General features: G+C 44.9%; 1 protein-coding gene across 3 annotated transcripts; it reads left to right on the plus strand.

Moving 5' to 3' along the window:
• The first annotated feature begins 1,231 nt into the window (after window positions 1-1,231).
• On the plus strand, window positions 1,232-21,020 carry LOC112224290 (F-box only protein 11). 3 transcript variants are annotated; one of them, XM_024387774.2, is made up of 20 exons: window positions 1,232-1,531; window positions 2,887-3,044; window positions 3,281-3,362; window positions 3,481-3,625; window positions 3,995-4,124; window positions 4,197-4,280; window positions 4,384-4,516; window positions 4,622-4,728; window positions 4,809-4,920; window positions 12,444-12,550; window positions 12,667-12,804; window positions 13,312-13,529; window positions 15,662-15,842; window positions 15,922-16,044; window positions 16,174-16,259; window positions 16,360-16,691; window positions 16,794-16,901; window positions 19,321-19,429; window positions 19,522-19,620; window positions 19,782-21,020. In XM_024387774.2, exons 1-20 carry the CDS (start codon window positions 1,444-1,446, stop codon window positions 19,909-19,911), a joined length of 2,670 nt encoding a protein of 889 aa, XP_024243542.2. In that variant the 5' UTR covers window positions 1,232-1,443; the 3' UTR covers window positions 19,912-21,020. The 3 variants fall into 3 exon arrangements, with proteins under 3 accessions (XP_024243542.2, XP_042161925.1, XP_024243541.2); XM_042305991.1 differs by having other exon boundaries at window positions 2,890-3,044; XM_024387773.2 differs by lacking the exons at window positions 1,232-1,531; window positions 2,887-3,044; window positions 3,281-3,362; window positions 3,481-3,625 and adding an exon at window positions 3,637-3,787.
• Window positions 21,021-25,324: the final 4,304 nt, after the last annotated feature.

Here is a 25,324-nt window from a genome sequence, read left to right on the forward strand (position 1 = left end):
AAATATCTTGGTTGTAAAATAGTTGCTATTGAGCTGAATATTGAGAGTTGAGAAATAAAACCTATAGAATGCTTGCCTGTTTTGCATGTTATTTTGGCATTAAAACATGTCACATATCAGTTTGCAAATGTAAAAAAAATATTTAAAAAAATAATGAATTGCGTTAGTAAATTCTCCATACAAACATAGTCTCTTTTTTGCTTTCTTGAGTAAGACAGCTCCAAAATGCAGGTGTTTCAGCCTAGCTCAGTGCTTTCTGCGGTGGTGGGGCAGACAGCAGAAAATATGTGTGTAAGGCTTGGTAATGTTCTCTAGTTATGCTGTGATTGGCTTAGTGTTCTGTCACTCATGGGGACACTATATCACTGCCAAATCTAAGGGTAGAGCTCAAAACTTCAAGCCATATAGTTACATTAGAAGTGCCCATCCAAGAAGGCTCCAGGTCATTGGCCACAGATAAAATGACGTCAAATTACATTATATATATATAGATATTTTATATATATATATATATATTTTTTTTTTACCCCCAATTTCGTGGTATCCAATTGGTAGTAGTTACAGTCTTGTCTCATCGTTGCAACTGCTGTACGGACTCGGGAGAGGTGAAGGTCGAGAGCCATTCGTCCTCCGAAACCCAACCCAACCAAGGAGCACTGCTTCTTGACACAATGCCCATCCAACCCGGAAGCCAGCCGCACCAATGTGTCAGAGGAAACACAATACACCTGGCCACCATATCAGCGTGCACTGCACCCGGCCCGCCACAGGAGTCGCTAGTGCTAAGACAAGGATATCCCTGCCGGCCAAACCCTCCCTAACCTGGACGACGCTGGGCCAATTGTGCACCGCCCCATGGGCCTCCCGGTCTCGACAGGGCCTGGACTCAAACCCAGAATCTCTAGTGGCACAGCTTGCACTGCGATGCAGTGCCTTAGACCACTGGGAGGCTTATCTACAGTAGCTTTGATTGGACTCTGACATGTCAACATCATACTTTCAAAATCTTAGCTCGCAGTCATCATCATGAATCAAGTCGAAAATTTACTGGCAAATCCTTTTTAATCCTTGTCATATGAAGACAAATAATGAAGAGAAATTATAAACATGTAATACCTCGGACCCCACTTTGAGAACCCATGCTCAAGAGGACCTGTCTATTATTGGCCACAGGAGGTCGCTGTAAGCTCATGATTCGTGGCAGACATCCTCCGACCGTCCCTGTGTGAGTTAATGGCTCCTCCTGCTTGATATAGAGACAGAGCTGGTAGAGAGCTGTGCAGGAGGGAGCAGTCCGAAAAAACATAAACTACACCTCGGGTAGCTAGCGCGGTGGGTGGTTTGAGAGAGACCGGCGCACGGGGTTGTAGTCGAGGCCTGGTGTTAAAGCGCAAAGTGGACGGTCGAGGAAAGCGTTTTGTATTTTAACAACCGACTCCCCAAATGAACTCCGTCAGAGCCACCAACCGGAGACCCAGGCGAGTCTCAAGGCCGCGCCCGGTGCAGCCCGACCAGAACGAGGGCGACCGAGGTGAGAGGGACCACGGTCAGAGTACTGTAGGGACTGTAGTCGTGTCAGGGCGGCAAGGTTCCACTGTGACCCCCAACCTCAGCTGTCTGGGTGTTATTTAGGAAAAGCCGACGCTTGTAGCTTTTTGGCCCGGGCCAGGCCGCGCTTTGTTTGGCTTGAGTGTCTGTGGCTACCAGTGGGGCTAGGGGTAACGACGTTAGTGAGTGCTTTGCCTGTGTAGCTAACGTTAACTCGCTAACTAGTCAGCTAGTAAGGTGACTAGCCAAAGAACTAGCCCACACTACGCAACCATAACGACGACCATGGCGGAACCACAGTGACCACATTTTTATATATATTTGTTCCGACTTTGCCAGGACGTGTCATCATGGTCATGGCAGTAACGTTACTAGCTCACTAAAAGGTTAGCTATTAGCTGTAACGCTTCGGACGAAATTAATCTGCGTTGCGTTTTTGGACTGCCATTTTGGGGTGTGTTAGCCAGTCGCCATCCTCCAGCAACTAAGTTAGTTAACCTTACTAGCCAACTGATATGAATATATCATCCGCAATTTAGACAGGTTCATTTTCCTGCCAACGTTAAGCAGTCGGCAGCTAACGGTAGATAACTGCGTGGATCACATTCTTCGGCTACGGTTAGTTATTTAATTGACCTAACTAGCTAGTTAGTGAACTACTAGTTCAAGCTAGCTAAAAATTTGTGTCTGACTGATCGCTAACGTTAGCTGGCTAGCTGTATGTTTGTTTACACGACGGATTTACGAGCTAGTTAGCTACGTAACTAACGTTAGTTGCGTTTTGACTCTGGTCGCCCGCGGTAAAAATCTGCGGCCAGGTTACCTTCAGGTCAACTGTTCAGGGCTGTGACTTTTAGTATCAGTGTGACGGGGCAGAGGCCGGTGTCCAGCTAGAGAAGGGAATGGTATTGTTGGGCTCTGTTGGGCGGCAGGGACACATCTGTGGTTGTCAATCACCAACCTTTGTCTGTCAGCCACACACACAGCCCTGCAAAACAACAGCCAGTCCCTGTCATTATCTGCAGTCAATCAAACACAACCACGACACCCAGTCTGTGAATGTCCTGAAAGCATTTTGATAAAAGGGGAACTAGAATGCCAGTGATCAGCTGTCATTATTAACCTGTGTTTTGTAATCAGTCTGTACTCCCCTACCAACTGCAGTACAGTAGATATCTGTGTGGGTGGATGGTGTTTAAATGTCATCTGCCTGACGGTGTTTGTCTGTCGAACTGCAGAGAGAGGATGCTGCCAGTCAGTTGAACTGTGCTGAAAGAGAAGAGGTTTCTTTGTGCTGTATCTGTCAGACTGTGTTCTGACTGTGTCCTCTGTGTCCAGCAGATGAGGAGGCTCCAGCTGCAGCAGCGGAGGTGGCTGTGGAGGAGTCCGGGCCTGCAGCTGGGAACAGCCCCTACCAGCTCCGACGCAAGTCTCTATTGCCCAAGAGAACAGCCTCCAGTACTGCAGTGGCCTGTCCCAGCAAGACTGCTATGGAGGTCAGAGAGAGAGGGAGAGAGCACCTTTCTGTGCTTGTTCACTTTCCTTAATTGGTTTATAAGGAGAGGACTGGTTTTTGAAACGTGGTGTATACTCCCACTAGCACCAGTGTATATTTCAGGAGAAAGGTAGACAGTGTAGTTGAGTGAGACAGAATGTTTAAGTGTGTGTGTCTCAGTCACGTCACTGGGGGAGGTAGCAGTGTGTGTTGCTGATGTGTGTTATTCTGCCACAGGGAGCGTCCACCTCAACAACCGAACCCTTCGGCCACCGAGCCAAACGGGCCAGAGTCTCCGGCAAAAGCCACGACCTGCCAGGTAACAATGTGTGTGTAGGTGTACAAGTCACGGATGTGACGTGTCTGCACGGCTCTTTCTACATCTGTGTATGCATCATCTGTTAATGCTAAGTGAAACTCTGCGTGTGTGTGTGTAGCGGCTCCAGCAGAGCAGTACCTGCAGCAGAAGCTTCCAGATGAGGTGGTTCTGAAGATCTTCTCATACCTCCTGGAGCAGGACCTCTGTCAGACTGCCTGCGTCTGCAAACGCTTCAGCCAGCTAGCCAACGACCCTATACTCTGGTACACACAGACACACTTCTGTGATCCTATACTGAAGGAACACAAACGCTTCAGCCAGCTAGCCAACGACCCTATACTCTGGTACACACAGACACACTTCTGTGATCCTATACTGAAGGAACACAAACGCTTCAGCCAGCTAGCCAACGACCCTATACTCTGGTACACACAGACACACTTCTGTGATCCTATACTGAAGGAACACAAACAAGCATAAACCTAACCTATATTTTTTGGCCCGTTATAGTTGACTGACATGTCACCAAGAAAATCTAGTCGCTATCGACCATTACTGGTCCATACTGTTACTTTGTGCAAAACCCTTTATGCCCGGGGTGGTTGACATTTGCCCTCTCTCTGTGTGTCCAGGAAGCGTCTGTACATGGAGGTGTTTGAGTACACACGTCCCATGATGCACCCTGAGCCAGGAAAGTTCTACCAGGTCAGTCCTGAGGAACACGACCACCCCAATCCCTGGAAGGACAGCTTCCAACAACTGGTGGGTAAAGTGTGTGTAGTTAGATAAGCATTGTGTTAATGTTATTTTAACATTGTTTTAACATTTTTGCAGTATAAAGGCGCCCATGTGAAGCCAGGCTTTGCTGAACATTTTTACAGCAACCCTGGGAGGTACAAAGGCAGGGAGAATATGCTGGTAAGACACGTGCGCGCACACACTCATGGTCCATTGAAAATACATGTACAATATGGCTGCCCGTCGGCTCCAATTTTGCGTAACCGTGTTTCTGTGTTTCCAGTACTATGACACAATAGAGGATGCATTAGGAGGGGTGCAGGAGGCTCATTTTGAAGGGCTGATCTTCGTGCACTCTGGGATCTACACTGATGAGTGGATCTACATCGAGTCCCCCATCACCATGATCGGAGCAGGTATTGTGTGTGGTCTGTCTGTGCGTGTGTCTTGCTCTTTCTAGTCTGTGTATGTATGCTCTACTACTTATGGTAGAAACAGACTTTCTTTTTGTGTGTATGTAGCTCCGGGTAAGGTGTCTGATAAGGTGGTGATTGAGAACACCAGAGACTCAACATTTGTCTTCATGGAAGGATCAGAGGACGCCTACGTGGGATACATGACTATCAGGGTATGCTGCAAACACAGACCCAGCAAACACAGACCCCATTACACACACCTCCCCTCTAACCTCCTGTGTTTTCTATACAGTTTAACCCAGATGATAAGTCGGCTCAGCACCACAATGCCCACCACTGTCTGGAGATCACTGTCAACTGTTCTCCCAACATAGACCACTGTATCATCAGATCTACCTGCACAGGTAATGCAAACAGTCTGCAGTTGGGCATGTTTGTTTCTCCTGTGAATAATGTAGTTCAGGGTTCCCTTTTTATTTATTTATACACTACCGGTCAAAAGTTTTAGAACACCTAGTCATTCAAGGGTTTTTCTTTATTATTTCTGCATTGTGGAATAATAGTGAAGACATCAAAACTTTGAAATAACACATGGAATCATGTAGTAACCAAAAAAGTGTTAAACAAATCTAAATATATTTTATATTTGAGATTCTTCAAATAGCCACCCTTTGCGTTGATGACAGCTTTGCACAGTCATGGCATTCTCTCAACCAGCTTCATGAGGTAGTCACCTGGAATGCATTTCAATTAACAGGTGTGCCTAGTTAAGTTAATTTGTGGAATTTCATTATTTTTTTTGAGCCAATCAGTTGTGTTGTGACAAGGTAGGGATGGTTTACAGAAGATAGCCCTATTTGGTAAAAGACCAAGTCCATATTATAGCAAGAACAGCTCAAATAAGCAAAGAGAAACAACAGTCCATCATTACTTTAACACATGGTCAGTCAATATGGAACATTTCAAGAACTTTAAAAGTTTGTTCAAGTGCACTCGCAAAAACCATCGAGCGCTATGATGAAACTGGCTCTCATGAGGACCGCCACAGGAATGGAAGACCCAGAGTAACCTCTGCTGCAGAGGATATGTTCATTTGAGTTACCAGCTTCAGAAATTGCAGCCCAAATAAATGCTTCGCAGAGTTCAAGTAACAGACACATCTCAACATCAAATGTTCAGAGGAGACTGTGTGAATCAGGTCGAATTGCTGCAAAGAAACCACTACTAAAGGACACCAATAAGAAGAGACTTGCTTGGGCCAAAAAAACACAAGCAATGGACATTTGTCCTTTGGTTTGGAGTCCAAATTGGAGGTTTTTGGTTCCAACTGCCGTGTCTTTTTGAGACGCGTTGTGTGTGAACGGATTATCTCTGCATTTTTGGTTCCCACCGTAAAGCATGGAGGAGGTGGTGTGGGGGTGCTTTGCTGGTGACACTGTCGGTGATTTATTTAGAAGGCACACTTAATTAAACAGTATGGCTACCACAGCATTCTGCAGCCATCCTATCTGGTTTGCGTTTAGTGGGACTATCCTTTGTTTTTCAACAGGACAATGAGCCAACACAACTCCAGGCTGTGTAAAGGCTATTTGACCAAGAAGGAGAGTGATGGTGTGCTGCATCAGATGACCTGGCCTCCACAACCCCGCGACCTTAACCAAATTGAGATGGTTTGGGATGAGTCAGACCACAGAGTGAAGGAAAAGCAGCCAACAAGTGCTCAGCATACAGTTGAAGTTGGAAGTTTACATACACTCAGGTTGGAGTCATTAAAACTAGTTTTTCAACCACTCAAAAAGAAATTTGTGAACTATGGTTTTGGCAAGTCAGTTAGGACATCTACTTTGTGCATGACACAAGTAATTTTTCCAACAATTGTTTACATACAGATTATTTCACTTATAATTCACTATCACAATTCCAGTGGGTCAGAAGTTTACATACACTAATTTGACTGCCTTTAAACAGCTTGGAAAATTCCAGAAAATTATGTCATGGCTTTAGAAGCTTCTGATAGGCTAATTGACATAATTTGAGTCAATTGGAGGTGTACCTGTGGATGTATTTCAAGGCCTACCTTAAAACTCAGTGCCTCTTTGCTTGACATTATGGGAAAATCAGAAGAAATCAGCCAAGACCTCAAGGGAAAAGCCGCCTCAGGCTAGACCTCCACAAGTCTGGTTCATCCTTGGGAGCAATTTCCTCACGGCTGAAGGTACCACGTTCATCTGTACAAACAATAGTATGCAAGTATAAATGGGACCACGCAGCCGTCATACCGCTCAGGAAGGAGACGCGTTCTGTCTCCTAGAGATGAACGCACTTTGGTGAGAAGTGCAAATCAATCCCAGAACAACCGCAAAGGACCTTGTGAAGATGCTGGAGGAAACGGGTACAAAAGTATCTATATCCACAGTAAAAACGAGTCCTATATCGACACAACCTGAAAGGCCGCTCAGCAAGGAAGAAGCCACTGCTCCAAAACCGCCATTAAAAAAAGCCAGACTACGTTTTGCAACTGCACATTGGGACAAAGATTGTACTTTTTGGAGAAATGTCCTCTGGTCTGCTGAAACAATAATAGAACTGTTTGGCCATAATGACCATCATGTTTGGAGGAAAAAGGGGGACGCTTGCAAGGCGAAGAACACCATCCCAACCATGAAGCACTGGGGTGGCAGCATCATGTTATGGGGGTGCTTTGCTGCAGGAGGGACTGGTGCACTCCACAAAATAGATGGCATCATGAGCAAGGAAAATTACGTTGATATATTGAAGCAACATCTAAAGACATCAGTCAGGAAGTTAAAGCTTGGTCGCAAATGGGTCTTCCAAATGGACAATGACCCCAAGCATACTTCAAAGTTTGTGGCAAAATGGCTTAAGGAGAACAATGACAAGAGCAAGGAGGCCTACAGAGCTGACTCAGCTACACCAGCTCTGTCAGGAGGAATGGGCCAAAATTCACCCAACTTATTGTGGGAAGCTTGTGGAAGGCTACCAGAAATGTTTGACCCAAGTTAAACAATTTAAAGGCAATGCTACCAAATACTAAATGAGTGTATGTTAACTTCTGACCCACTGGGAATGTGATGAAAGAAATAAAAGCTGAAATAAATCACTCTAGTATTATTCTGACATTACCCATTCTTAAAATAAAGTGGGGTGGCGCAGTGGCTAAGGGCGCTGTACTGCAGCGCCAACTGTGCCACCAGAGACCCTGGGTTCGCGCCCAGGCTCTGTCGCAGCCGACCGGGAGGTCCGTGGGGCGACGCACAATTGTCCTAGCGTCGTCCGGGTTAGGGAGGGCTTGGCCGGTAGGGATATCCTTGTCTTATCGCGCACCAGCGACTCCTGTGGCGGGCCAGGCGCAGTGCACGCTGACCAAGGTTGCCAGGTGCACATTGTTTCCTCTGACACATTGGTGCGGCTGGCTTCCGGGTTGGATGCGCGCTGTGTTAAGAAGCAGTGCGGCTTGGTTGGGTTGTGTATCGGAGGATGCATGACTTTCAACCTTCGTCTCTCCCGAGCCCGTACGGGAGTTGTAGCGATGAGACAAGATAGTAGCTACTAAAACAATTGGATACCATGAAAAGGGGGTTAAAATAAAATAAAAATATATTTAAAAAAAGTGTTGATCCTAACTGACTTAATAGGGCAAGGTGAGACGTCTGCGTCTCACCTAGCCAACAGGAAATGGAAATGCGCAACGCCAAATGCTAATAGTACTCGCTAAAACTCAAACTTTCATTAAAACACACATGCAGGGTACTCAATTAAAGCTACACTCGTTGTGAATCTAGCCAACATGTCAGATTTTTAAAATGCTTTTCGGCGAAAGCATGAGAAGCTATTACCTGATAGCATGCACCCCGCCCGCAATACCGGAAAAAGACGTAAACAAAGGAATTAGCGTAGCCGACGCTACACAAAACGCAGAAATAAAATATAAAACATTCATTACCTTTGACGAGCTTCTTTGTTGGCACTCCTATATGTCCCATAAACATCACAATTGGGTATTTTTTTCAATTAAATCCGTCCATGTATACCCAAAATGTCCATTTATGAAGCCCGTCTGATCCAGGAAAAAGCAGCTTTACAAAACGCAACGTCATTTTTTAAAATTAAAAAAGTTGCCGATAAACTTTGACAAAACACTTCAAACTACTTTTGTAAACCAACTTTAGGTATTAGTAAACGTTAATAATCGATCAAATTGATCACGGGGCGATCTGTATTCAATAGCAGCAATTCTTGAAATGATGCTCCATTTTCTCTCAAACTTCCAGCTGTGTACTCGATAACAGGAAGTGCCTATTTCTCATCTCACCAAGGATTAACTTCAAAGCAAATGACAGTACTGGCGACATCGTGTGGAAGCTGTAGGCATTGTAAACTGGTCGCTATCTATTTTCCCTGGCCATAGACAATACAGGCAACTGGCGGAAGGATATTTTTTTTGTGAACAGTTTTCCTTGGGCTTTTGCCTGCTCCACACGTTCTGTTATAGTCACAGATATGATTTAACTAGTTTTAGAAACTTCAGAGTGTTTTCTATCCACACATACTAATCATATGCATATACTATATTCCTGGCATGAGTAGCAGGACGTTGAAATTTTGCACGATTTTTAACAAAACGTTGAAAAAAAAGACCCGATCTTTAAGAGGTTTTAACCTCTAGCGTCGAGCAATCCCGTATCCGGGAGCATAATCATAGCCTCAAGCTCATTACCATAACGCAACGTTTCCTATTCATGAAAATCGCAAATTAAATGAAATAAATATATTGAAACACAAGCTTAGCCGTTTGTTAACAACACTGTCATCTCAGATTTTCAAAATATGCTTTAACCAAAGCTACACAAGCATTTGTGTAAGAGTATTGATAGTCTAGCATAGCATTAAGCCTAGCATTCAGCAGGCAACATTTTCACAAAAACAAGAGAAGCATTCAAATAAAATCATTTACCTTTGAAGAACTTCGGATGTTTTCGCAAATGATAGCAGTTAGATAGCAAATGTTCCAAAAAGATTATTTGTGTAAGAGAAATAGCTCCGTTTTGTTCAATCACGTTTGGCTAAGAAAAAAAAACGAAAATGCAGTCACTTACAACGCTAAACTTTTTTCCAAATTAGCTCCATAATATCGACAAACATGGCAAACGTTGTTTAGAATCAATCCTCAAGGTGTTTTTCACAATTCTATTAGATGAAAAATCATTCCTGGCAGTCGGTTTGTCATCAGAGGCAAACGGAAAAATACTGCAGCTGGAGATTACGCAATTAATTGCGACGGAGGACACCAAGCGACCACCTGGTAAATGTAGTCTCTTATGGTCAATCTTCCAATGATATGCCTACAAATACGTCACAATGCTGCAGACACCTTGGGTAAAACGTGGAAAAGGTAAGCTGACTCCTAGCTCCTCCACAGCCATATAAGGAGTCATTGCCATGAGGCGGTTTCAAAAAATGCGGCACTTCCTGATTGTATTTTTATCTGGGTTTTTTCTGTAACATCAGTTCTGTGGCACTCAGACTATCTTTGCAGTTTTGGAAACGTCAGTGTTTTCTTTCCAAAGCTGTCAATTATATGCATAGTCAAGCATCTTTTCGTGACAAAATATCTTGTTTAAAACGGGAACGTTTTTCATCCAAAAATTAAGAGCGCCCCCTATATCGAAGAAGTTAAGACCGGGAATTTTTACTAAGATTAAATGTCAGGAACTGTGAAATTGAGTTTAAATGTATTTGGCTAAGGTGCATTTGGCTATGGTGCATCTGACTTCAACTGTATGTGGGAACTCTTTCAAGACTGTTGGTGAAGCTGGTTGAGAGAATGCCAAGAGTGTGCAAAGCTGTCATCTAGGCAAAGGGTGGCTACTTTGAAGAATCTCAAATACACTGCTCAAAAAAATAAAAGGAACACTTAAACAACACAATGTAACTCCAAATCAGTAACACTGATTGACAATAAATTTCACATGCTGTTGTGCAAATGGAATAGACAACAGGTGGAAATTATAGGCAATTAGCAAGACACCCCCAATAAAGGAGTGGTTCTGCAGGTGGTGACTACAGACCACTTCTCAGTTCCTATGCTTCCTGGCTGATGTTTTGGTCACTTTTTGAATGCTGGCGGTGCTTTCACTCTAGTGCTAGCATGAGGCGGAGTCTACAACCCACACAAGTGGCTCAGGTAGTGCAGCTCATCCAGGATGGCACATCAATGCGAGCTGTGGCAAGAAGGTTTGCTGTGTCTGTCAGTGTAGTGTCCAGAGCATGGAGGTGCTACCAGGAGACGGGCCAGTACATCAGGAGATGTGGAGGAGGCCGTAGGAGGGCAACAACCCAGCAGCAGGACTATTACCTCCGCCTTTGTGCAAGGAGGAGCACTGCCAGAGCCCTGCAAAATGACCTCCAGCAGGCCACAAATGTGCATGTGTCTGCTCAAACGGTCAGAAACAGACCCCATGAGGGTGGTATGAGGGCCTGACGTCCACAGGTGGTGGTTGTACTTACAGCCCAACACCGTGCAGGACGTTTGGCATTTGCCAGAGAACACCAAGATTGGCAAATTCGCCACTGGCGCCCTGTGCTCTTCACAGATGAAAGCAGGTTCACACTGAGCACATGGGACAGACGTGACAGAGTCTGGAGACGCCGTGGAGAATGTTCTGCTGCCTGCAACATCCTCCAGCATGACCGGTTTGGCGGTGGGTCAGTCATGGTGTGGGGTGGCATTTCTTTGGGGGGCCGCACAGCCCTCCATGTGCTCGCCAGAGGTAGCCTGACTGCCATTAGGTACCGAGATGAGATCCTCAGACCCCTTGTGAGACCATATGCTGGTGAGGTTGGCCCTGGGTTCCTCCTAATGCAAGACAATGCTAGACCTCATGTGGCTGGAGTGTGTTAGCAGTTCCTGCAAGAGGAAGACATTGATGCTATGGACTGGCCCGCCCGTTCCCCAGACCTGAATCCAATTGAGCACATCTGGGACATCATGTCTCGCTCCATCCACCAACGCCACGTTGCACCACAGACTGTCCAGGAGTTGGCGGATGCTTTAGTCCAGGTCTGGGAGGAGATCCCTCAGGAGACCATCCGCCACCTCATCAGGAGCATGCCCAGGCGTTGTAGGGAGGTCATACAGGCACGTGGAGGCCACACACACTACTGAGCCTCATTTTGACTTGTTTTAAGGACATTACATCAAAGTTGGATCAGCCTGTAGTGTGGTTTTCCACTTTAATTTTGAGTGTGACTCCAAATCCAGACCTTCATGGGTTGATACATTTTATTTCCATTGATAATTTTTGTGATTTTGTTGTCAGCACATTCAACTATGTAAAGAAAAAAGTATTTAATAAAAATATTTCATTCATTTAGATCTAGGATGTGTTATTTTAGTGTTCCCTTTATTTTTTTGAGCAGTGTATAAAATGTATTTTGATTTGTTTAACACTTTTTTTGGCTACTACATGATTCCATTTGTGTTATTTCATAGTTTTGATGTCTTCAATATAAAATAGTCAAAATAAAAGGCCTTGAATGAGTAGGTGTTCTAAAACTTTTAACTGGTAGTGTGTATAACAACAAAAAATACACTTTCTGGACATAAAACTTAGAGGAAATCAGCTCCAAGTGATTTTCATTTTTAAAATCTAAAATATTCCCACGCTTAGTGAGATGGGATTGTATATACATGTAATCAAGGTTTGAAATGATGTTTTAGTCAAATATATCTGTTTGGGCTTATTGTGGGCAATTTGCATTCTACAAAAAAAAATGTAATTATTTTCTGTCCTCCAGACCAGCTGCTCAAGAAGAATTAGGCCTGTGGCTGAGTCTAGTTGATGATCCCTGATGTAGGTTGTCTCCAGTGGGGCATGTCGGGTAATGTAGTTTGTCCCTATTCTAGTTGGCTCGGCTGTCTGTGTGAGCGGCCAGGGGGCGTGTCCTAGCATCAAACACTGCAACATCAGCGACTGTGAGAACGTTGGACTTTACATCACCGACCATGCGCAGGTAAATGCACACTTCATCACTGACCATGCACACACATCACTAACCACACTTAAACACCCTCTGACTGTATTCCTGCATGGTATCTATGACAATAATGATGTGATCATGTATTACAGGGTATCTATGAGGATAATGAGATCAGTAATAATGCATTGGCGGGAATCTGGGTAAAAAACCACGGCAACCCCATCATCAGACGAAACCACATCCACCACGGCCGAGATGTAGGAGTCTTCACCTTCGACCATGGAATGGTATCTCACTTTGACCTTTAACGCAAACCTCTTACAACTGATTTCCACAGCCACGGTCAAAATTGGCTATATTATAAAAATGTATGGAAACAAAAATTTGCTTTTTGATCTTAACGGAAAAATCCACCCAAAAACTCTTGGTATTTGTTTAATTCGTCAATTGCAAAACGCAGCATCATATGATTATTTTGAAAGTAACATATCTTAAACTTGATTGCTGACATGCAAAACATTTTGGGACTATATAAAAAATGGGCTAATGAAACACATGGCAAAATACAGTTTTTGGGTGGTGTTTTCCTTTAAGGTTAAGCGTAAGGTTAGCTGTGTGGTTAAGGTTAGGTTTAAAATACAATTTTAAGATGCATTTCATAAAAATGCATGGTTTATGATTTTGTAGCTGTGGAAGCTAGTGACAGCCTTTACCTCTCACCCATCATTTTGGAGATCTTTACAGTTGTACTGAACATGATGATGATAGTATCGCTCTCTCTCCTTCTCCCCCAGGGTTATTTTGAGAGTTGTAACATCCACCGGAATCGCATAGCAGGCTTTGAAGTGAAGGCGTATGCTAACCCTACAGTGGTTCGCTGTGAGATCCACCATGGCCAAACAGGGGGAATCTATGTGCATGAGAAAGGACGGGGACAGTTCATAGAAAACAAGATCTACGCCAACAACTTCGCTGGAGTCTGGATCACCTCCAACAGTGACCCTACGATACGGTACACACACACAATCAGTGGTGTAGAGTACTTAAGTAAAAATACTTTAAAGTACTAATAAGTCGTTCTTGGGGGGTACTTAACTATTTATATTTTTGACAACTTTATTTTTCTCTACTACATTCCTAAACAAAATAATGTACTTTTTACTCCATACTTTTTCACTGACTCAAGTTTATTAAATTTTGAATGCTTAGCAAAAATGGTCAAATTCACCCACTTATCAAGAGAGCATCCCTGGTCCTAATGATTTGTATTGCTTTCAAATAGGCACATTCTTCTCCTCTCCCCTGCAACTCCTCCCCAGGTCCTTAGTGTACAAGAGAAAGTATTGCATTATGTTTTCTGTCTGTATACCTGGTAAAATAACGGTTTATAAACCACTGTAAGGGGGCCCTATAAAACCCCAATTCTGTTGTATATTTTCCTAAAATATATACAATTTGTTTTAGATTTGTTTTTTTACTCTCAAAATTACAATTGTTCATAAAGAGAGAACAAAATCGAATGTTCTGAGTTCATGTCAATGCTTAAATCACATCAGAAGACTAGTTTTCCTCCAGACCCCCACAAATATCAAATAGATTTGAGTGTAATTCCCCTTAATTCCGCATCTGGCCCTTTTTTTAATTGCGCATCTAGCGAGTGAGGAATGTACCATCTGTGAAGGTTCTGTACTGCTGCCCCTGATTTCGTGGCAAAGTTCGCAAATAATATATACAGATTATATAAACTCAGCACAAAAAAAAGAAACGTCCTCTCACTGTTGACTGTGTTTTTCAGCAAACTTAACATGTATGAATATAACAAGATTCAACAACTGAGACATAAACTGAGACAAGTTCCACAGACATGTGACTAACAGGTATGGAATGTGTCCCTGAATGAAGGGGGAGTCTAAATCAAAACTAACAGTTAGTATCTGGTGTGGCCACCAGCTGCATTAAGTACTGCAGTGCATCTCCTCCTCATGGACTGCGCCAGATTTGACAGTTCTTGCTATGAGATGTTACCCCACTTTTCCACCAAGGCACCTGCAAGTTCCCGGACAGCTCCCTAGCCCTCACCCTCCGATCCAACAGGTCCCAGACGTGCTCAATGGGTTTGAGATCCGGGCTCTTTGCTGGCCATGGCAGAACACTGACATTCCTGTCTTGCAGGAAATCATTCACAGAACGAGCAGTATGGCTGGTGGCATAGTCATGCTGGAGGGTCATGTCAGGATGAGCCTGCAGGAAGGGTACCACATGAGGGAGGAGGATGTCTTCCCTGTAACGCACAGCATTGAGATTGCCTGCAATGACAACAAGCTTAGTCCGATGATGCTGTGACACATCGCCCCAGACCATGACGGACCCTCCACCTCCCTATCGATCCCACTCCAGAGTACAGGCCTCGGTGTAGTGCTCATTTCTTCGACGATAAACGGTAATCTGACCATCACCCCTGGTGAGACAAAACCGTGACTCGTCAGTGAAGAGCACTTTTTGCCAGTCCTCTCTGGTCCAGCGGCGATGGGTTTGTGCCCATAGGCGACGTTGTTGATGGTGATGTCTGGTGAGGACCTGCCTTACCACAGGCCTACAAGCCCTTAGTCCAGCCTCTCTCAGCCTATTGCGGACAATCTGAGCACTGATGGAGGGATTGTGTTCCTGGTGTAACTCGGGCAGTTGTTGCCATCCTGTACCTGTCCCGCAGGTGGGATGTTTGGATGTACCGATCCTGTGCAGGTGTTGTTACACGTGGTCTGCCACTGCGAGGACGATCAGCTGTATTTGTCATCAACTGGCTACACACGGAGTAATAGAGCAGTGTGCACACCACACTGTGGCAATTCATTGGCTTAGGTTTAGCTTTTTAAGACAAAAGTGGCTAACCAGGGGTGGGATAATGTCGATGTTGCGTTGATTAGATAGTAGCTGGGAGCTTGCAGTGTCTAGTACTTGTAAGATTTTTTTGACAGTTTGCAGTCGAACACTTAAATTGCATGTGCTTTCAGAATTATTTGGCGAGTTACTCGTAGTTGGCCTGCGAGCTACTGGTAGTTTGCGATCGACCTGTTGGAGACCCCTGCAATAACCCCTCTCAGTATTATGGGCTGTTTGTTGATGTTCCGTTCTGTTATTCTCCAGGGGCAATGCAATCTTTAACGGTAACCAAGGGGGCGTGTACATATTTGGCGATGGGCGTGGCCTGATCGAGGGGAATGATATCCATGGCAACGCTCTGGCGGGAATCCAGATTAGAACCAATAGCTGCCCAATTGTACGCCACAACAAGATCCACGACGGACAGCATGGTGGCATCTACGTGGTAAAGACACACATACTGTTTAGATTTTTTCAATCCTATAGATGTTGATTAAACAATCTAATCGTGTGTGTGTTTGCAGCATGAGAAGGGCCAGGGTGTGATCGAGGAGAACGAGGTGTACAGCAACACGTTGGCAGGCGTCTGGGTGACCACCGGCAGCACACCTGTCCTCCGCAGGAACCGCATCCACAGCGGCAAACAGGTAAAACACACTCATCTGTTACCGTTGTTTAAAAAAAAAAAAACTTTCTGTGAGAATTGAAGGCATGTCTCATTGTGTCTACATGATATATTCTGCAAAAAGTCAGATTTAACCCTCTTTATCCCTCAGGTAGGGGTGTATTTCTATGACAACGGTCATGGGGTGTTGGAAGACAACGACATCTACAATCATATGTACTCTGGCGTTCAGATACGGTACGTCCTGTCCTTCTGTCAAATGCAGGACACAGTGGTTATGATAACGTTTGACTAACGTTCGATGAAGGCTTCACTAATATTGTTGGTGGTTTTACAGAACTGGCAGCAACCCCAAGATCCGACGCAACAAGATCTGGGGAGGGCAGAACGGAGGCATTCTGGTCTACAACTCTGGTCTGGGTTTCATCGAGGACAATGAGATCTTCGACAACGCCATGGCGGGCGTGTGGATTAAGACGGACAGCAACCCCACGCTGCGACGCAACAAGATCCACGACGGGAGAGACGGGGGCATCTGTATCTTTAACGGAGGGAGAGGTCTTCTGGAGGAGAACGATATTTTCAGGAATGCCCAGGCAGGAGTTCTGATCAGCACCAACAGCCACCCTGTACTCCGCAAGAACCGTATCTTTGACGGCTTTGCTGCAGGTCAGCTGCCCATGTGTACACTAACTTTACCATGCTGTACTGACTGGTCAGTACTGTTACCTACTCATCCACCTGTGTTGATAATGTCATTTCCTGTCTCAGGTATCGAGATAACCAACCATGCCACGGCGACACTGGAGGGAAACCAGATCTTCAACAACCGTTTCGGTGGCCTGTTCCTCGCCTCGGGGGTCAACGTCACCATGAAAGGTAACTAGTGCTACTGTAGCGCTAAGGGTCAGAGTATGTGAGGAGTTGGAACGATTGGAAATCTCGCTCATGGATGTTAGCTCCTTGCTTTAGCTACTGTCATGCACACGGCTCCAGCTCTCCACGTCCTTTCCAAACGCCCAGCTGAATACTGCTTCGTGCTCGCAGGAAAGAAAACTGCCGCTCCAAATTCGCTCCATTCATTAAAATCACAATTGAACACATTTATTTTTGTGACTACCTGAATGAACATAAAGGTGAATGAAAGAGGCGCATATAATTTCAAATAGGCTACATGTCATAGTAAACTCTCTAAATAGGACAGGAGCCAGACAGGGAGCCTAAGAAGGAACGAAAATTAATTATTTAGGCTATATTATTTCAAGGCAATAGCCTACAAATTAATATGTTGTGAATAATTTGCGAGTGAGACACAATAGGCTGGTAGGAACAAAGCGCTCAGCATTTAAATGTTTTGTTGTATTAAATAATTTAGTCTATACATTGCACATATAGGCTGTGACTAATGTAGAATAAAGGAAAAATGCCCTTGAATTTATTTTTAGAAACAAGCGTTTGGCCAGTCTGCGGCTTCAGGCTAATCTAGACAATGTGTCAAGAAGCGATGGTGCCTGGAGAGCCAGCCAGCAGTAGAGAATGTCCTCTCCACACCTGCAAAGCCACTGGGGATGCTAAATGTCCTTTTGGCCATCCTTGACAGGTTGGGCATGGTTGTTTATCTAGTCAGGCCTCCCGAGTGGCACAGCATTGCATTGCATTGCTTGAGGCATCACAACAGTCCCGGGTTCGATCCTGGGCTGTGTAGCAGTGACCGGGACACCCCATGAGACACAATTGACCCAGCGCCGTCCGAGTTAGGGCATCGTTTGGCTTGCCCTGGATGTCCTTGTCCCATCGTGCTCTAGCGACTCCTGTGGCGGGCCAGGCGCATGTACGCTGACACGGTTGCAGGTGTATGGTGTTTCCTCTGACACGTTAGTGCGGCTGGTTTCCGGGTTAAGTGAGCAGTGTGTCAAGAAGCAGTGGGGCTTGGCAGGTTTGTGTTTTTGAGAACACATGGCTCTCGACCTTCACCTCTCCCGAGTCTGTATGGGAGTTGCAGCTATTTTACATGACTAACTACCAAAATGGGGTAAAAAGTAACACAAAAAATTTCCTGATCGAAGCGGAAACCTCCTTGACTCAATTATGGCCTAGTATAGATAACACATAAAAAATGAACGAAACATTTAAGAGATCTGATTTTTAGTTTATAAATATTTTGCTACAATGACACTTAGTTATCTACCCACCTCATTCCTTTCTTTTAGCATGTGCAAGTAGTAAGTACACTATGTTTTTGGAATATTTGTCTCTTCATATTCCACTATGATTCTTTAGTTGTGGACACTACATCACCACACTCCCTCTCTTGATCCTCATCTTTGTAAGTCACCTTGATTTAGCACCTGTGTGTTTTATCAGTTTCTTTATGAAAATATTTAGCGAACTCCATGACAGTAGCTAAAGCAAGAGGCACACAAGTAGACTAGGCCGGCACTCCAGTCAAATTGGGATCGCTCCGCTCCAGCTCCCATCCGCTCACATACTCTAAGTGCTAAAAACACTGCTATTACGTTATTGGACATTAGCCTAGCCTGTCAGCGGCACTAACGTAATGTAGCACTTGGGCTAATGCTAATATTATTTCAGTCTGTCAGTTCTTGAAATAGACCAGTGGTAGTCACTAATATTTCTGAAGGAGCCACTTTTGTGAAACAACCTATATATCCTACCCTTTGGAGAAGGGGTGTTGGGGGGGGTCACGAATTCATACATGATATTTAAGATACATGGCCCATCAAGCTATTTCAATCTCTGTTGTAGGACACTTGAGTATCAAACCAATGTGTGAAATACATTTGAGGCATCTTTTGAATATGGCTTTATTTCCATTAACTTAAACGTTATGGCACAAGATCTGTTAAACCAGGTAATGGAAGGAAGTATAGGCTTTAATCAATTAATTTCCCCAGTCATTCTGTGCAGATTCATCACTCTACCTTCTAACGAGTCCTACACAGCTTGTGTGTGTCAGAGATGGAAACAGAAGACTCGTACGTGTTCCTGAGTCTTGGCTTTCAGGAATGGGGTCATATTCGCTAATAGCTTCAACTGTTGAAAAGCTTTAACCACATTCATATTACCGCTTCGTTTGGCCCAGTTGCTAATAGTGGATATCGAAGGTTACTTACGTAACCACTGTTCTATGAACTAAATCAGTGGCACATTCAGCGACCTGAGGAAAATAACTTGCACAACACATTCATTCAGATTGTTGCTGAGACGTGCAATGACTGTTTGGCTTAGACTATATAAAATAGGTTCTTGGTCAGAGCAGTCTCTTCCTCTCTTCCAGATAATAAGATATTGAATAATCAGGATGCCATAGAGAAAGCTGTGAGCAGAGGACAGTGTCTCTACAAGATCTCCAGCTACACCTCCTACCCCATGCACGACTTCTACAGGTACACACACTCAACTAGCCAAAGCATGACTTTCAGTTAGTTACACAGCAGTTACACCAGTGCTGATTTTCTGTGGCCTGTGTGGTGTCAAGGTGTCACACCTGCAATACGACAGACAGGAACGCCATCTGTGTGAACTGCATCAAGAAGTGTCACCAAGGACACGACGTGGAGTTTATACGGCACGATAGGTGAGTAGCGCACACCAACCATTTACTACTGCTCCCATTTGTGGCTTGCCATGACTGTGTCTTGACTATAGAATTTTTTTCTAGAATACCAGGCTGACCATTTAATTATATATTTTCCTTGTTTTGTCCTGTATTCCATGTTAACCCTCGTCTCTCTGTAGGTTTTTCTGTGACTGTGGAGCGGGAACTCTTTCCAACCCCTGTACGCTGGCTGGAGAACCAACGCATGACACAGACACACTCTACGACTCCGCTCCGCCCATAGAGTCCAACACACTGCAGCACAACTGAACACAACACACACCCACACTACATAAACACACACCCTATAGTCTACACACATACCACACTGTCACACACCACTCGCAAACACTCAGAACTGTGGCCATAAGGAGGCAGAATACGGTGTTCTCAGCAGTGACGGTTATAGGGACCCTGAAGCTCAGACAATGCTGCACTGGGGGAGGGGGTCTCTTCTAAAGGGATTTGTCTGGTCTACTGTAATGAGAAATGGACTCTTAACGGCCACCAAATGGACGGGTAGAGTGAGCTGGAGTGGGTTATGGCTGCTCTGTTGGAGAGTGGCCAATGAGAGACTTCCTTTGCCTGTGGCCCTTCACCTCCTCTGTGACTCGCCGTGGTCATGGAAAACAAACTTCCTCCCCAGACAGGAAGAGGATTATATTTAGCCCCGCCCACTGAGAGACACTTCTGGTCCCAAGGCATTGTAGTCCTTGTGGCAACTGTTACTCGGCAGTGGATGGCTGATGTACAGCTGTACATGTACAGCTCACGGGAGAGAGACTGATCGAGCACTTCAGCTTTTATATTATTTTAATGCTTTCTCATGTAGTTTTGTATTTTCAAGCAAAAATCTTACTGTACTTGAATGTCTTTATATATTATGTTAATTATTATTTTTGTTAGCCCCAGGCTTGCTGCAGTAGCTCTTCATGTCCCAGTTCTTTCTGTGAAAGAGAATCGCGTTTAACACTAATGAAGACCCTCTCCAGGTTATAGATATATAGGACCGGTGGAACAAGGTAGGTATGGCTGGCTGTTGTGCATCTGTGTGGATTGTTGTTTAGTGGGGTGCATGTGTATGGTTGTGTTCATATTCAGCCACTGGAGAGGGTCAGACATGAGGTATCGGGACATGAGTAATTCTGCAGTCTCCCACCCGCTCCCTACTTCCCTCCCTGTGCATTGTGGTGACTGTGGCTCTTCAGGCAGCCTGGATTGTAAGCATGTGTACCATAACATCTAGACTTAATATATTGTGAAGTATTAAAAACCATTATGTAGATGCTAGTATGAATTCAAAAAGGGTTTTAATTTCCTAGAAAGAAAAAAAAGAAAGGAAACTGGTCATTTGTAAGAAAATAAAACTATTAGATCAGTGTTGTGTGTCTGATTAACCTCTACGGTTGTTGCTAATGTGACTGGAATGACTTATGGGCAGAAAGTTTCTTGTTAATCTAACTGCACTGTCCAATTTAGTGGGGGAAAAATACCATGCTGTTTGATTTGTCATTATGATGGTGCTACAGTTTTAATCCCAGCTGTCTCCCCACCCGGCCATTGAGATGTGAAGGTTAATGTTTTCTATGGGGAAGCTAATTATTACGTTCTTCAGTACCAATTTAGTAGACTGTCTAGTTTAATGCTTCACTGGATCAGTCTGAGACTTTACGCATATTACCTTCTCTTGCATTTCAAAGATGGAACAAAAAATTATTTAAATTTGTTAATCTCCTACATTCATTTCACATTGCCACAAACGGTATCAAGAATATGCAGAAATTTGAAAAGGATTCTGCATCATTTTTTGCCAGAAGCGCTTAAGACAACCATGGTACCTAGAAATTGTGTTTTGACAGGTGCTTTCCTAAAATATTCAGACCCCTAGACTTTTTCCACATTTTGTGATGTTACAGCCTTGTTGCAAATGTTATGTAAATAAGGTGGTTTTATAAGTATCCAGATGCTAGGAAACTTGAAATTGAGCTCATGTGAATCTTGTTTCAACTTATTGGGGAAAGGCAAAAATTGCAAGTCAGAGCAAAAACCAAAGTCAAAGGAATTGTCTGTAGAGATCCGAGACAGGATTGTGTCGAGACAGATCTGGGGAAGGATACCAAAACATTTATGCAGCATTGAAGGTCTCCATTTTTAAACGAAAGAAGTTTGGAACCACCTAGAGCTGGCCGCAGAGCCAAACTGAGCAGAAGGGCGACGAAGAACACAAAGATTGTTCTTCTGGAAGGTACTCCTATGCAGCACTCCGCCACTCCTCAGGAAAAGGCACCTAAAGGACTCTGACCATACCAATATTGAAATCTGTCCTGAAGGCCAAGTATCACAGTCTGGAGTTAACCTGGCACCATCCCTACGGTGAAGCATGGTGGTGGCAGGATCGTGCTGTGGGGATGTTTTTCAGCGGCAGGGAGACGAGTCAGGATCAAGGGAGTAATCCTTGATATAAGCCTGCTCCGGAGCCCTCAGAACCTCAAACTGAGGCGAAGGTTCACGTTCCAACAACCCTAAGCACACAGCCAAGACAACGCAGGAGTGGCTTCGGGAGAAGTCTCTGGAGTGACATGAAAATAGCTGTGCAGCGAAGCTCCCCATCCAACCAGGCAGCTTAAGCTCTGCAGAGAAGAATAGGAGAAACTCCTCAAATACAGGTGGCAAGCTTATAGCGTCATACCCAAGAAGACTTGAGGCTGTAATTGCTGCCAAAGGTGCTTCAACCATGTACTGAGAAAAGGGTCTGAATATATAAGTTATTTTTTCATTGTCATTATGGGGTGTAGATTGAGGGGAATAATCCATTTTAGAATAAGGCTGTAATGTAACAAAATGTGGATAAAGTCTAGGGGTCTGAATAGTTTCAGAACGCTCTGCTGTGGGTGCAGGCTGATCCTCATGGGTGGAACTCTAATCGCTAGGGGCTGGCCCATGTGGTGGAAAAACAATTCCTTGTTTGAAAGCAACGGAGATAAAAACTAATTCTGCTCATAGGTTACACATAAACCACACATCAAAATCAAATGTTATTGGTCACATACACTTGGTTAGTGAAAGCCTTGCGCTTCTAGTTCTTACAGTGCAGTAATAGCTAACAATTCCAGAACACCCTAATATACACATCTGAAGGGGTGAATGAGAATATGGCCGAGCAGCATAAATAAAGTATATACAGTGGGGAGAACAAGTATTTGATACACTGCAGGTTTTCCTACTTACAAAGCATGTTGAGGTCTGTAATTTATGTTATAGGTACACTTCAACTGTGAGAGACGGAATTTAAAATTAAAATAATTAATTTGCCTTTTATTGCATGACATAAGTATTTGATACATCAGAAAAGCAGAACTTAATATTTGGTACCGAAACCTTTGTTTGCAATTACAGAAATCATACATTTCCTGTAGTTCTTGACCAGGTTTGCACACACTGCAGCAGGGATTTTGGCCCACTCCTCCATACAGACCTTCTCCAGGTCCTTCAGGTTTCGGGGCTGTCGCCGGGCAATACGGACTTTCAGCTCCCTCCAAATATTTTCTATTGGGTTCAGGTCTGGAGACTGGCTAGGCCACTCCAGGACCTCAAGATGCTTCTTACGGAGCCACTCCTTAGTTGCCCTGGCTGTGTGTTTCGTGGTCGTTGTCATGCTGGAAGACCCAGCTACGACTCATCTTCAATGCTCTTACTGAGGGAAGGAGGTTGTTGGCCAAGATCTCTCGCTACATGGCCCCATCCATCCTCCCCTCAATAAGGTGCAGTCGTCCTGTCCCCTTTGCAGAAAAGCATCCCCAAAGAATTATGTTTCCACCTCCATGCTTCACGGTTGGGATGGTGTTCTTGGGGGTTGTACTCATCCTTCTGCTTCCTCCAAACACGGCGAGTGGAGTTTAGACCAAAAAGCTCTATTTTTGTCTCATCAGACCACATGACCTTCTCCCATTCCTCCTCTGGATCATCCAGATGGTCATTGGCAAACTTCAGACGGGCCTGGACATGCGCTGGCTTGAGCAGGGGGACCTTGCGTGCGCTGCAGGATTTTAATCCATGACGGCGTAGTGTGTTACTAATGGTTTTCTTTGAGACTGTGGTCCTAGCTCTCTTCAGGTCATTGACCAGGTCCTGCCGTGTAGTTCTGGGCTGAGATGACAAGCCACATTTCTTCAGCCTCCTAAAAGGTTTAAGAGGCGCTGTTGCACCTTCACCACACTGTCTGTATGGGTGGACCATTTCAGTCCGTCTGATGTGTACGCCCAGGAACTTTCCACCTTCTCCACTGTTGTCCCTTCGATGTGGATAGGGGGGTGCTCGCTCTGCTGTTTCCTGAAGTCCACAATCAACTCCTTTGGTTTTGTTAACATTGAGTGAGAGGTTGTTTTCCTGACACCACACTCCGCATGCCCTCACCACCTCCCTGTAGGCTGTCTCGTCGTTGGTGATCAAGCCCACTACTGTTGTCTGCAAACTTGATGATTGAGTTGGAGTCCTGCATTGCCACTCAGTCGTGGGTGAACAGGAAGTACAGGAGAGGGCTGAGCACACACCCTTGTGGGGTCCCAGTGTTGAAGGTCAGCGAAGATGTTGTTTCCTACCTTCACCACCTGGGGATGGCACAGTGGCACAGGGCGGGGTTGGAACCCAGGGCCTCCAGCTTGATGAGCTTGGGAGGGTACTATGGTGTTGAATGCTGAGCTGTCGTCAATAAACAGCATTCTTACATAGGTATTATTTTTGTCCAGATGGGATTGGGCAGTGTGATGGCGATTGCGTCTGTGGACCTGTTGGGGTGGTATGCAAACTGGAGTGGGCCTAGGGTGGGTGGTAAGGTGGCGGTGATATGATCCTTGACTAGCCTCTCAAAGCACGTCATGCACTTCATGATGACAGAGTTGAGTGCTACGGGGCGGTAGTCAGTTCAGTCCTTGGCCTTCTTGGGTACAGGAACAATGGTAGCCATCTTGAAGCTTGTGGGGACAACAGACTGGGATAGGGAGCGACTGAATATGTCTCCGTAAACACACCAACCAGCTGGTCTGCGCATGCTCTGAGGTCACGGCTAGGGATGCCGTCTGGGCCAGCAGCCCTGCGAGGGTTAACACATTTAAATGTCTTACTCACGCTAGCCACGGAGAAAGGGGGGGGGGGTGCAGTCTTGGTTAGTGAGCCGCAACAGTGGCAATGCATTATCCTCAAAGCGGGCAAAAGTGTTTTAGTTTGTCTGGACGAGTGACGTCGGTGTCCGTGACGTGGCTGGTTTTCTTTTTGTAGTCCATGATTTCCTGTAGACCCTGCCGCATACGTCTCGTGTCTGAGGCGTTGAATTGCGACTCCACCTTGTCCCTGTACCGGCATTTCGCTTGTTTGATTGCCTTGCGGAGGGAACAACTACACTTTCTTTTCAGCCATATTTCCAGACCTCTTTCCATGGTTAAATGTGGTGGATCGCGCTTTCAGTTTTGCGCGAACGCCGCCATCCATCCACGGCTTCTGGTTAGGGTAGGTTTTAGTCGTCACAGTGGGTACAACATCTCCAATGCACTTCTTTATAAAAGCACTCACTGAATCAGTCTCCCCCCCTCCCCCCTCTCGGTCTCTCACTCGAGCGCTGCCCTATACCAATCCAAAGCATGATAGGTCTCAACCCCACCCCCAGAAAGAAAAACATGTTTAGAGAAAC

The sequence above is a fragment of the Oncorhynchus tshawytscha genome, linkage group LG25 (assembly GCF_018296145.1).
Source record: "Oncorhynchus tshawytscha isolate Ot180627B linkage group LG25, Otsh_v2.0, whole genome shotgun sequence".
NCBI lineage: Eukaryota > Metazoa > Chordata > Actinopteri > Salmoniformes > Salmonidae > Oncorhynchus > Oncorhynchus tshawytscha.

What these genes read in the sequence shown, in the direction of transcription:
- LOC112224290 (XM_024387774.2), top strand. Translation starts at nt 1,444, where the DNA reads ATGAACTCCGTCAGAGCCACCAACCGGAGACCCAGGCGAGTCTCAAGG. An exon ending in ACATCACCGACCATGCGCAG is followed by an intron (nt 12,551 to 12,666) that starts GTAAATGCACAC and finishes CATGTATTACAG; the next exon opens with GGTATCTATGAGGATAATGA. An exon ending in AACAGTGACCCTACGATACG is followed by an intron (nt 13,530 to 15,661) that starts GTACACACACAC and finishes GTTATTCTCCAG; the next exon opens with GGGCAATGCAATCTTTAACG.